The 13,149-nt window shown below is 45.8% G+C and overlaps 2 protein-coding genes across 5 annotated transcripts in view; one reads left to right on the top strand and one right to left on the bottom strand.

Annotated features, from left to right (window-relative positions):
- Window positions 1-2,693, top strand: part of FARSB (phenylalanyl-tRNA synthetase subunit beta) — a 67,651-nt gene extending 64,958 nt beyond the window's left edge. For both annotated transcript variants that reach the window (XM_024124516.3, XM_024124522.3), the window contains one exon: window positions 1,330-2,693. In XM_024124516.3, coding sequence (XP_023980284.1) covers window positions 1,330-1,481 — 152 coding nt within the window. In that variant the 3' untranslated portion in view covers window positions 1,482-2,693. The remainder of the gene's footprint in view (window positions 1-1,329) is intronic.
- Window positions 2,694-10,119: 7,426 nt separating this feature from the next.
- SGPP2 (sphingosine-1-phosphate phosphatase 2) overlaps window positions 10,120-13,149 on the bottom strand; it is a 128,306-nt gene continuing 125,276 nt past the window's right edge. For all 3 annotated transcript variants that reach the window (XM_024124663.3, XM_024124664.3, XM_055090162.1), the window contains one exon: window positions 10,120-12,934. In XM_024124663.3, the coding sequence (XP_023980431.1) occupies window positions 12,383-12,934 (552 nt within the window). In that variant the 3' untranslated portion in view covers window positions 10,120-12,382. The remainder of the gene's footprint in view (window positions 12,935-13,149) is intronic.

The following is a 13,149-nucleotide window of genomic DNA, read 5'->3' as shown; positions in this document are numbered from 1 at the left end:
ACACACCCCACCCCCCCCACACACACAGCCACCACCAGTTCTGTTTCTTCCTTTTGCTGACCTTGGAGCCATTAGTAGAGACTCAGAAGTTTACTCTTTCATAAATAATGCACTCACTCTGAAATGGCGGGCTGGAGGCTTGTGGCTCAGCATTTTATAGTTCATGCCAGTCGACGTTTTGGTTGAATCAGTCAGGAGCTGTGGACCTAATCCCTTTACAAGTTGGTGATGAGAGAAGTGAGTCAGCGTTGGTTTTAACCTCAGTAGAGTAGGGAGCATTGAAGCCCCCCTGTGGCACTGGTAACTTAGTGACTATGCAGCGGGCCTGTACGTTTGTCTGCTCGCTTGTTTTTAGCTGTTTAAACCTCAAGAACTGCTACTGGGTTAGTAAGCCATATCCATGCCTTGGCACCCAGATGGCGAGGGAACCTTCTGCCTGTCTTGAGTAAATCAGAGGTCAGCCCAGCCTTGTTCTGGGGCTAGCCTTTGCGGCGGGTTTCCAGTAGATGTGCCAGAACTGCTTAGGAAGTTCTCTTTCCCACAGGAATGTGGGTCACATTCTGGTACAAGGCCTACGCCTGCCGATGACAGTGCAGCTCGTGTTTCTCTATGGAATGAGGTAGAAAAGAGTGATGTTTTGAACAGTACATGAATTCAGTGTAGGTTTTTAATCCAGCAAGTATTACTATGGAAAAACCTGTTTCAAAACAGGTTCTTCCCAGGCAAAGTCGTTGGTTTTACATTTCATTTGTCCCTTTGTCCTCTTTAGAGCAGTTCCACGTCTGCACACTTCCCAAGTCCTCTCCTGCCTCTGCTCCTTCGGCCTCCTTTTCTTCATCCTGCCTGGACTGCTGTGATGAAAACACAGGGCCCTGATTTTCATATTTGCCCCTAACCTTTTCTTTCCTTGTAAGAGTGTCCTTGTGTAATAGCAGACGCTTCTGGTTTTTTTAAACATCTTTATTGGAGTATAATTGCTTTACAATGGTGTGTTGCTTTCTGCTTTATAACAAAGTGAATCAGTTATACAGATACATATAGCCCCATATCCCCTCCCTCTTGCATCTTCCTCCCACCCTCCCATATCCCACCCCTCTAGGTGGTCAGAAGCACCGAGCTGATCTCGATGCGGCTGCTTCCCACTAGCTATCTATCTCAAATGCTTCTTTTTTAAGACCAGAAAGTGTGAGGGAGCACTCTTATTTCATGGCCAGCAGTTTAAACAAGAATAGTTATTTTTTAAAGTAGACTAGTGAGCTTTCAGTATTAAATGTCTATTGACATTTTTTTTCCAGGAGAAACGTTGATTTTTCTCTCCCTGTTTTTCAGGCCCTGCATTCTTCCCCGGGCGATGTGCTGAGATCTTTGCCCGGGGTCAGAGCATCGGGAAGCTGGGGGTCCTTCATCCTGATGTTATCACCAAATTCGAGCTGACCATGCCCTGCTCCTGCGTGGAAATCAACATTGAGCCGTTTTTGTGAAGATGGGTCTCTGTTGTGTGGTTCTCGCCCCGAGGGTCCCTCTCTCCTCCTAGGTGCCCTTTAGTTGTCCCCACAGTAAGTAAGTCCACTTGTGCTTGTGCATTAATGTTGAATAAAGTAGAAAGCAGTGTCTGGCTCCGTGGGTGGTACTGCCATCCCCGCATCAGGCCAGCTTGTACTGCACAAATGCGGCATCTGCTTGTCCATGAGAGCCCAGTGGGGGGCCAGGAGCTGTTCTGAGAACCAGAGAAGCTCTCCACACATCAGAGCCTCTCTCACCATCACCATCACGTCTGCAGGACAGAATCCTGTTCTTTTCCCTGATGAAACGAGATAGCTGATTAGAGCACACGTACGAGATTAAGAGTATTTTGTTCTTATTTTCTACATTTGATTGATGCATGTTCATCACTGGGAAACAATAACAGCATTTTTAGAAAACTTTTAAGAATTAGTGATGGTCTAATAGTTACAGCCTTTGAAGTCATCTTAAAGTGAAAGAAAAATGCACATGTATTCAAAATATTTGAGGGTGCATCGGTATTGGCTCCTCTGTCTGTGATACTCAGAGATGGGGTTTGTGGACACACAGCACAGATTCGTTCTGCTAGAAGAGTTAAAAGGGACACACTGGTACCAGTGCACTATGAACATTAGGAAACAACTTATTTTTGCCCTAGGCCATACACTTGACTGTTATCAGTGTTATAAAATCATGGTTTTAAATAATTAATAGAGCTACTAGTTTCTGTCTTATTTTATTGGGTGGTATTAGGTCTCTCCTTCTCTGAAGCTAAGCTTCTGCCAGTCTGCCTTGTCTTAACCTCCTAATTTACTTTAATACTTTGATCTAGAATCCTCCAGTAGGTACCATGTATTGAAAAAAGCTGGGTGTAATGTTTGAGAAAAGTTCTCAGTTACTGTTGAGATGATATGAAACACAATAAATTGTAAAACAACTTCAAAGTAAGTCCCCGTAGAAATAGCTAATAAGGATAGACAAGAATTAATTATGTTTATGGAGCTTTTGCTGCACCTAATACTATTTACTGCCTCGAATCAGGGCAGCAGTGTCCAGCTTAGCAAGATTTGTGAACGTACAGACTGCCATCTCTTCCTTCCCAATCCCATTGTAAGCTGATCCTTACATTTCAGTCAGTAATGAAGTGAGATGATACACCCATTAAAAATAATGCTTGTCAAAAGGTTTGTGTCCAGCGTTCATAAAGATTTCTTATAACTTAAGAAGACAACCCAGTTTTTTAAAAAACGGACAAAAGATGTGAACAGACATTTCCCAAAAGAAGATAAATGAAATAAGCACATGAAAAGATGCTCAACATCATTAGTCATCAGGGAAATGCAAATAAAAAAATAAATACGAATTAAAATGGCTAAAATTAAAAAGACTGACTATACCAAGTGTTGGTGAGACTGGAACTTCCATGTGTGGCCGGTGGGAATGTAAAGTGATACGGCCACTTTGGAAAATAGTTTTGCAATATGTTAAATCATGAAACATACATCTGCCATCTAGCCATTCTACTCCTAGGTTTAGTCTACTCATATAGCCATACAAAGATTTTTATGCAAATGTTCACAGCAGTGTTATTCAAACAGATGAATGGATAAACAAATTATAGTATATCTATACTATGGAATGCTTCTCAGCCAAAAAAAAAAAAACAAACTACTGATACTCAGAACAACATGAATGAATCTCAAAACACTACACTAAAAGAAGCCAGACACAAGACTACAAGTGATTCCATTTATATGAAGTTCTAGAAAAGTCAAAGGCAGATTGATTGGCTAGAGCCTGTGGAAGGGAAATTGCAGAGTTAAGAGGAAATTGGGAGAGAGTTAAGATGGAAATATCTATACCTTAATTAAGGAGGTAGTTAAGATGTAGGTTACACCTCAGTAAAGCTGGGAGATAAAAATTAATGCAACATGTTGTCTTTTAATACGAACACCAGCAGATGCACACATCGGGTAAAAGAGCATGAAGTTTAGAATCGGCATGTCTGCTCATGATGGCTTACTGGTCCACTACCATCAGTGAGACATTCTCCCCTAGTTTCCAGTTTGCTATGATTGAAATCAGGGTTTGTGAGTCATGTGATAGCCATTGTTGAAGTGGGTGGAGCCATTCTGTTAGCAGCCAGCCACCTGGGTCATTTTTGGATGGTCAAAAACAACTTGTAATGAAAAACCCAGTGATACCTAACTGTATATCCCAGCATGAAAGGGGAAAGATCAACTCCATCCATCATGTGGAGGTTTCTGCCCTCTGAAGCAGGAAACAGCAGGAAGAATAACAATATCGGGTGCATGAGAAGAAGAAGAAACGAACCTTCGGCTTACGAGTGGAGGCTCCACAGCCAGATCGTCTTACACTCGTCCCCGTGAGGCATTTGAACTGGAGCCAGAGCAGTCTGTGGGCACTGCCTGCGAGAAAGCTTTTACTGGAGAAGACACACCTATGTAGTAAAAACTGGGAGCCGTCATATTAAAAGAGAAATTAGATAACAATTGTAGGAGAGAGTTAGAATAGGGATTCTCCCTGACTTGTAGGTTGAGAACAATTGACAGAGAGATTAATAATGTGCCCAGAAGTCACGTGGCTAAAAAGTGGGTTTCTGACACCTAGTAAGAGTGACGTAGAGCCCATGGATCACTCGGTGTTTTGCGTCATTTACCTACTCACCCAAATGTGGAGGTTTTCTTTTTTTTTTTTTTTTTTTTTTTTTTTTTAACCAGTTTTGTTTTTTATATATAAAATACTAAAAAACACAAAAAATTAAAACTTCACTACTTTAAAAAAATTGTACAAAGTAAGACCATCCCAACCTAATTTACCCTTCCTCCCGCAATCCTCTAAAGTAACTAACCGTTGTTAACAGTTCATGTTGTTTCTGACATTTTCCTTAGTTGGGACAGTCAGACCCATACACATGCTCACAGTTTTGGGGTCATGCTTTACTTACTGGTTTGCAGTAAGTCTGGGTTTCTATTTTCTATAGTGTATATCCTGACATTTCACTTAATATGTCCCATTTTTCCAGGCCAGTACCTTTAGACCTACCTACCTTTTAAATGATACAAAATCCTATTGCACGGATGTCCATAATTTGTTCAGCTGTTCCTCTGTTGATGAACCTTCTGTTGTTGCCAACTCTGCAATTACAGCGCGTGCTCCAGTGGACTTCCATATGCCTCCCCCTAAAACAGCACTGGCTTAGGGACCATGAAAAACCATTCCTAAAGATGCAAGACTATAACTGTCCATTTGGTATTGTCTTAGATATTTGAATAACACATTGGAATATCTTAGCTATTTCTTAGATGTGACTTTTGTTCTTGAGCAGTATATAATCTCAGTACGTTAGATTTCTCAATGCAGGGCATATGAAATTCTGCTATTACCTTCTACATAGGAGTAGCCTAACTGGGAACCAGCTCACCTAGCCACTGCTTCTGCCCTCAGCAGCGATGGGCTCATCACACACAATCTTTTGTCTCCGTGTTAGCCTCTGTGCTTGGTGTTTCCTGTAAATGTCACTGACCCCAGTGCTTGGTAATGACTTGGCTCTTCTGTCTGTTTCATCCAAAAGCAAACAGGTGGCCTTAAAGCAATACAACTGCCTTCAGCAAAATATTTCCTCTAAATAAGAAAAGCATTTGACATCTGATCTTCTAAGTTGTGACTTATTATAAGGAGCTTGAATAATTTTATGTATATAACTTTTTTAAAAAGTAGAGGATGGCATACGTAATCAGATTCAAGGCAGAGCTCACCTCTGGGACAGTCTGTGAGCAGCTCCCTAAGGCCCCTGACCAGAGTCCACGTGGGGCAATCGGCCTCCTTGGACAAAGGCAGAGGAGCCACGTGGCAAGTACTTGACAACAATCCGGGTGATTTTCATTTCCACTACCGCCTGCTTTGTTTTCAGGTTTCCTGCCCACCTTCAACTTTCTAGTAAACAGAAAGGATGACTGTAAACATGTAGACTGTGGGTTGAACAAACACTTCCAGCAGAGGGTTTAATTGAATTACGTACGGCTAAAGCCCTGTTTCTTCTCCCTCACGTGACCCATGCAGTGCAGTAAAAATATACTTGAGGGCTACACTCAAGTTCTTCACTCCTCATCCATAGGTTTGGGCTTAATTGTCTCTGTTTAAGGAAATCAGGAACGTGACATGTTCTGCATTAGAACACATTTTGAAAAAGCCCTCCCCCACCCCTCCCAGGTGTTAGGAGGCGCTGGCATGAGAGAACTGCTCCGGCATTTGAATTATAGGACTTGTCAGACATGCGAAGCAAATCTGCTCTTTAAGACAGAAAAGTGAGGATGTTGAGGAAATGTGCCTGCTTGGTTCCAAACCTGGTAGAAAAAGAAATTTCCTACATTCCGCCCACCCCTAAAATGAGTACCTACTTACGGCCAGCAAGAAACCAGTTGTAACGGAGGCAGACCTGTGTAGACATCCACACTGGTGCTGGATACATGTGGGGTGAAAGGCTACTCAGAGACGGACGGGATTCACTGGAGATCTCTTAGCTGTGAGTGTCGGGCGCAACATTTACACACGGAGCACTGGCGGTGAGCCTGCGGCAGATGAAGCAAAATAAGCCAGACAGAAAGGTGCCCCGATAGCAAACCATGCTGCAGGGAGGAGAGATCGTGTAGGTGAGACAACCTGTGGGAAACACTGGGCACCACACCTGTCACGGGGAGGCCCTGGACAGGGTTTGTTCTGGAGCATAATAAAAACAAGCATGGATCAGTTGGACCTCACCTCTCCAGTCTTCAAGTTAGTTCAGCATCTTGCATCCTAGTTGATCCGTGCATGTAGTCTTTACTTCCTTCTTCCCAAGGAACATTTTCCTCCTTTGCTTACCCATCTACAGATCCAAATGAAATACGTAAAGCAATGGTTTTCAACACATTAGACATCAGGCAACGAAGGCCAGTGATTCCCCGAGAGATAGGAAAGAAACAAGGTGAGTCCTGTGATTCTCCAGCTTATGGCCTGGAGAGAGACCAGGCTGTGGTGCAGCGGTGGGGACCCAGGTGGAGGTCGGAGGTCTCCAGAAGTTGAGGAGATGGAGCTGGGAGTCCACAGAGGCCGAAGCGGCTGGAGTTGGCAGGGAAGTGGAAAGAGCTGAGGGGAGATAGGCAGAGGCCCCCACCCTTGAGTCTTCCGCCTTGAGCACTGCCAGTGCGTGCATGTGAGGGAGCTGCTCGGTTAGAGGAGACCACGTGTAGCATCCACAGACGTGAGGGAACCGCCCTGCGGGCCCACACAAGGTGGGCCGGAGCTAGCAAACCTCGGAAACCATGCGGAGAGTACCCAGAAGGGCTTTGCCTCAGTAGTGGGGAGACCACCTCGGGACTAAGCGTTACTCTGGTTCAACCAATAAAGCTTAAAAGTAAGGTCCAGAAGAATCAAATTATTTCCAAGGAGGGAACTGCATCCTAGAACAAAGAATATATATAGTGATAAAAAAAAGTATCCAGCACCCAACGCTGTAAACGTCACAGTATCTGGCATCCAATAAAAAAAATTATCAGACAAGCAAAGAAAGTGGCAAATACAACCAATAGGAAGGGGAAAAATGAATAAAAAACAGACTGAAAAATTACATAGCTGATAAAATTAATAGACAAGGATATTATAACTCTATCCCATATCTTTAAGAAGCCAGAGCGAAGATTGAACAAGTAGAGACGTGGAAGATGGATATTTTGAATTTCCATCAATGAAAAAACTATGATGTTGGAGATAAAGTAGAAAGGGATACCCTGATGAAAATACTATTACCTATTAAATAGCAGCAGAATTGACTCACTTCATGAAGAATTTACATTAAGCTGTGGTTTTATTCCCCCACAGCAAAAATAGTTTTCCAGCCAAATATTTTTATCCATACCTAATTAAGATGGCTAAAATGGTCTGTGTTTAGCGTGCCCTGTGCACAGTTTCCCCTGTCACAGCGTTATCCAGTCATCCACCTGGTTCCCACGAGACACTGCAGGCTGGAAGCCCAGGAGGTCCTGGCTCCTATTTAGGCTCACGGATGCAGGTAGATGGCATGATGGCAGTACCAACTGTCACCCTGCCCCACCCGCAATGCTCTAAGGCTGGCTTTTTGTGTATTGAACAGGCATTGACATTCTTTGAACCTCTCCATTGAGAAAGAATCTGGCTTGTGCTCCAACCAAGGGGACCCCGATGTCATAGTGAGAGCGCGCCAGCTACAGGCGCCAGCAGGTGTGTTGAGTGTGTGCAGCAAAGAAGGGTCCCAGCCGGAACTCCAGCTACATCCCTGCTTTGTCTTGCTGGCTTCTGCATGCTATACAGACAGGCGTGGAAGAGGAAAAAGGATTTTGGCTTCGTATAGATTTACCATATGATTTTTAAACAGCAAATCCCTCGGTGCACTTAAAATTCACATTTAAACAATCAAGACACAGGCAGCTTTTAGGAAAACATCTATTCCGTAAAACGAGATACGTCTATACTCGCATTCCACTTGGTTCTGGTTACCTCTCTCTTACTAGAGAAACAGGGCTTGGTTCTTGATCATCAAAGAGCAAGATGGAGTATTTACAGGTCCTGGAAAGAGCCAGGATCATGGTAAAATGTTTTTTAAATGAAGTTTCACGGGCGTACTTCAGGGAGCTGAGCAAAGAGACGAGGGAAGAGGCTGCCCTCACGTCTGCTGAGAGATGAACAAGAGGACGTGGGAGTGACACGTTCAGAGACGGCAGAAGGGGAAGGCACCCACGGGGAAATATTCGAATGAGGAACAATGAAAGGAGACTAATCACCTGTAGATGTCAACTCCTCTGATGGTCCCATGTGGCGGCAAGGAAATGGACTAAAGAGCTTCTTATGCTTCCTTCCTGTTCTCGTGATTCGGCTCTGCAACGTCAAAGCCCCTTGCTCACCGTTTATCCCACCCCTGCCACCACTTATTCCCCCACACACACCAGCACGGGTGTGGTCCGTCTTCTCTTCGTCAGAGCGCTGGCAAGCTGTGCCCTCACCGTGGAGTACCATCTCGTACCTACGGTGCATCACATCCCTGTGCAAACCGCATCTGTTCTTTAAGCCTGGCTCACACGCTACTTTTCCCACGAGCCTCCCCTGAGTCACAGACCTCAAAGCTGGAATTCCTCTCTCCCTCCTCTCAACTCACACTACAAAGTTATCTTTTCCCTACAGCCTTAACACTTTGGGTCTTGGATGGTAATTTTCTGAGCCTGAGTCTCCTCTCTCTGGAGAGAGCTCCACAGGGCAGATGAGGTCTCATCCAGCCTCAAGTATGCAGCATATTAGGTATTACGAAATACATAGCATTCAAGGGACAAACAGGTCCTAGCCTCAGCCTTGCAAATAAGAGCGTCATCAGCTTTTGGCAGCATTTCAAATAGCAAGGGACGCTTAAAGGCAGAGCGTAGCGTTGCAATGATGTGAATGTGAAATGCGGTCATGTCCACTTTTGTTCAGCAGACAACATACTGATCTGTAAAACATAGTCATCTGTTTTACTTACCTTTACCAGCCTCACCTTTAGCATTTACCTTTCAATACATAGTGACATGTATCTCTAAGTATGGTTAAGAGGATGCTCTTTAGTATCTAGGAGCTGAAGGAGGGTAATTAAGCATGCAGTCTTACCACTCACTTCCTGTTGGTCACGCCTGTGGCTGCTATGATGCTCACCAACATTGCACGTGACCGAATCATGACAGCGACGGAGAATTGTACAGCCTCCTGTTTATTTTTGTTGCCTCTTTGCAACTCAGGTCGCACGAACCCTGAGGATCTGGGGGGAAAAATCTACGAAAAAAAAATTCCAAGGTAGCAGAACACTGGCTTTTAAAGCATTTAATAAATCTTAAAGAAAAATGATTTTTAAAAGAATAAATTTACATATGGTACATAAGCAAGACAGCTGAAAGTTTCCAAAATAGACACCCGGAGCATATGGCTCCGAAACACCACATGCTTTGGTTACACTCGGGAAGCATGAGTCGCCTATTTGGGCAAGAAAACCCTGTGTTACACTGTGATCTGCAGGTACGTTGAGGGGTGATTTCAGCTGTTTAGGGTTTGTAGTTCATGGTCTCGTCTGCGTTTTTTTTTTTCTTTTGCATATTCTGTTATGGTGCAAGTCTGAGCAAAGCTGGCCTGAAATGATGGCTGTTTAAAATGACAGTCACAGGATGGATGTCCTGGTCCAGAGAGGTGGTGGGCTGGGAATAGGATGAGGACAGGAAAAGGGCGTGCCGTTCTACCTGGAGGGGCCAACGACCCCGAGGGCTTTGGTGTCACCATTTCCAAATCCAGGACTGGCCAGACCGCAGGTCCTAAGCTTAGATTGGATACATCACGGTGAGCTGGATTCTGAAACTCTTCATCTCCAAGACTCCCGCTCAAGAAAGAGGCTCTGGACCAAGCCTGACGCAAGCCAGCAGGGGGCAGTCTTTCCCCAGAGAGAAAATCCAAAGGTCAGAGACAGAAGGCATAGTCGTTGAAGGGGCAAGTGGGGTGTGTGTGTGTGTGTGTGTGTTTGTGTGTGTGTGAGAGAGAGAGAGAGAGAGAGAGAGAGGGAGGGAGGGAGGGAGGGTGGGTGTGAGGGTCTAACAGTGAAGCGCTGTGCGAAGTGAATGAGGAGGGTTGGCCAGGCTGCAGTTTGAATCAGGTAAGGACTTTTCCAACCAGTTTCTAAGCCACAGCGCTGTAGTGCTCAAAAACTAAGCTTAGCCTCACCAATATGCACATTTTATTCTTCAGATGCTACATCAAGAGACTTTGAAAAGGGACCAACCATGACAAATCCATGGGTCTTTCTTTAATGAGCTGTGGCTAACATATTCATCCTCAATCCAAATTGTGTAAATATAGCCTTAAATATATAATACAGCTGATCGCAATCCTATTGTTGGGACTTAAAACGAAAGGACAGCAGTAAAATTTACACACACACAAATGAATCACCCACACCCACTGCTGTGACAATAATTATGGCCCTTCTTCTCAAAAGATACAAGTGGAAAAGGCTGATCCTTTTGCTAGCAACTAAAATCATTTTGCGTAAATATTAGCTAGCACTGTGACCTCGGGTTTGGCAGCCTGTGGGGACAGAGGTACAGGGAAGCGCCCCATGCACTGCACTGTGGGGCGGCCTAGGGCAGGGGTGCCCGTGAGCTGGGGCATCTCCCCATCCCGGTGCCACAAATACTGGTCAGAGTATGATCTAAAAACAGGCAAACGGCAGGTCATTTTGACCCCTGCCTTCTAACTAAGAAAAATGTCAGAAGAATTTGAAGGAAGAACAGGATGTCTTACAATTATTCTTCTCAATAAACTGGAGCATTAAGTCAAATACTAAAGATCATCACAACCAAAAGGCCAGGGTGCGTATTCAAAACCAGGAGAAACGGGTGTTCGGTTTTCACACTGGGTGCAGAGGTGAGAGCCTAACTCTCCAGGCAGGCCAACTGTCCCCCAAAGTGTGTGCATGGTTGAGGATGCACGAGGGTTATAAATCATTGGCTCCAGCAGCTCAGGCACGACAGCAAAAGACACTTTGTTAATTACATGTTGGTACTCACTTATAAGAACATTGTTGATACCTGTTCCTCCTCATTCTTAAGAACTGAAGAGGAACCACTGCAGGGGGTTGTCTGCATAATGACCACCTTCCTAAGTCTAAGGACTCTCCCGAGATTTAAAGGGCGTTGTATTTTGTTGGCTTGTTTTCCTAAGAGAAGCCGATGTTGTTCTTGCATTAATTACCCTTAAAATTGCCTAGAGGTAAGAGGTGGGAAGATGGAAAGGGAGCCGCTGATTCTATTCAGCAGATGAGAAAATAGATTTAGGAAAAGTAACTCAGAAGGGGAGGAACAGTGTCAGGGAGGGAGGCCTATTCCCTCTGTCAGGCCCCGGGAAGGATTATGTTCATCTGTTCTTCTATTGATCCACTTTCACAGACAGACGACACTGTCTTCCCAGTTTGTAAGGAAGCAGAAAAGCTGAAGAAGAACAGAGGGCCTGTCCCAAGTCACTGTGATGCAGGAGAGAGCAGGACACTCAGAGGAGCCCAGACGAGGTGAGAAGGGAGCAGCCAGTTGCGTTCATGGGTCAGAAGAGGATAGAAATGGTGCCTGGACTCCTGCGAAGCGTACACACGAGGAGGAGCGGATCCCTGTTCAATATGCACCCGACAGAGACCAGGATGCATAAGGAAAGCAGGCTCATGCCCGTGACCTCGCCAGCTTTGCCCCCGCCTTTCGTGCTCCCCAGCGAGGTTCACACAGTGCTCTCTCCCCGCAAGCAGGCACTGTCTAATGTGATCGTCATGACAAGAAAGTCGCCCTGTCCAAGGAATGCGGTTTTACGTGGTGCCACCCTTTCTCTTGGACCCACATTCCAGTGTTGGAAATGAGACTCGGTGCTGGGCAAGGTCACAGCTGAAAAGGAACGCCCGCCGTCCAGCCTCCTGGATCATGCCCGTCTCTTTAGGCTCTCCAGAACCCAGGGGGGCTTGTGGCCGTTCCTAAGCCAGGCCACAACTCCTGCCAGCCCAGGACTGGTCCAAAGTCCAAGTAATGGACAGGGTGGGGCACCTTAAAGAACTCAGCTGTGGGTTTGCCTGGCTTCATCTGCAACATGACGCTTACAGGCTAGTAGTCACCGTGAGACCATTTTTCCTTCCATAAAGCAGCAACATTTATCTCAGGTATCAGCAAAACAGACATGTGACTTAGGGAACTTTTTTTTTTTTTTTTTAAGAAAAATGTGTTGTCAAAACTTCCCCACTCAACAACTTTTTGATGTCTTGCTCTCGTGTCCAGTGAGCTAATTTCCGACCACTTGAGGCTCACGGTAATCCCAGAAACCTGTGTAGCATTGGCACGAAGGTGGTAGCACAGATGCCAACTGACGTGTAGGTGACAAACTTGTAAGGCACTTCGATCTCCAGTCTCCGCCTGGCCTCCTTGTTTCTGGTGACCACCTTGAACCAGGAGTACAACACTTGCAGCGAGAGATTTTGTACAAGCTGACGAACCAGGAGGACCAGCACGATTCCCACAGTAAATTTGGTCAGACCCAAAGCTAACAGGTCCCTGGTGAGAGGTGGGATGTTCTGAGTAACAGGGGGAGATTCCGCGGGCTTGGACACGAGCTGGAAAGAATGGTTGATCCAGAATCCTACGGTCACCCCAGCCCCGGCAGCCATAATGGTGGTGGTGTCCGCTCTGGTCGGGCTGTAGTAATCAGACACGGGGTAATTGTAACACAAGAAGAATGGCACCACCAGGACACACACAGGGAAGAGGGGGCTGGCCGAGTCCAGGCGATCGATAAGGGTCCAGGCGGGGTAGGTAAGGACAATGAGGATGGCGGTGATCAGGATGCCACCCAGCACATCCTGCGGGAGAGAAAAGGATGATGTAAGTCAAACGACTGCTCCCCGGGCTCCCCTGGTGGCGCAGTGGTTGAGAGTCCGCCTGCCAATGCAGGGGACGCGGGTTTGTGCCCCGGCCCGAGAGGATCCCACATGCCGCGGAGCGGCTGGGCCCGTGAGCCATGGCCGCTGAGCCTGCGCGTCCGGAGCCTGTGCTCCGCAACGGGAGAGGCCACAGC

Source organism: Physeter macrocephalus, chromosome 2, assembly GCF_002837175.3.
Source record: "Physeter macrocephalus isolate SW-GA chromosome 2, ASM283717v5, whole genome shotgun sequence".
Classification (NCBI taxonomy): domain Eukaryota; kingdom Metazoa; phylum Chordata; class Mammalia; order Artiodactyla; family Physeteridae; genus Physeter; species Physeter macrocephalus.
Note: the sequence above shows the minus strand (reverse complement) of the source record. Positions and strands in the feature narration are given on the sequence as shown.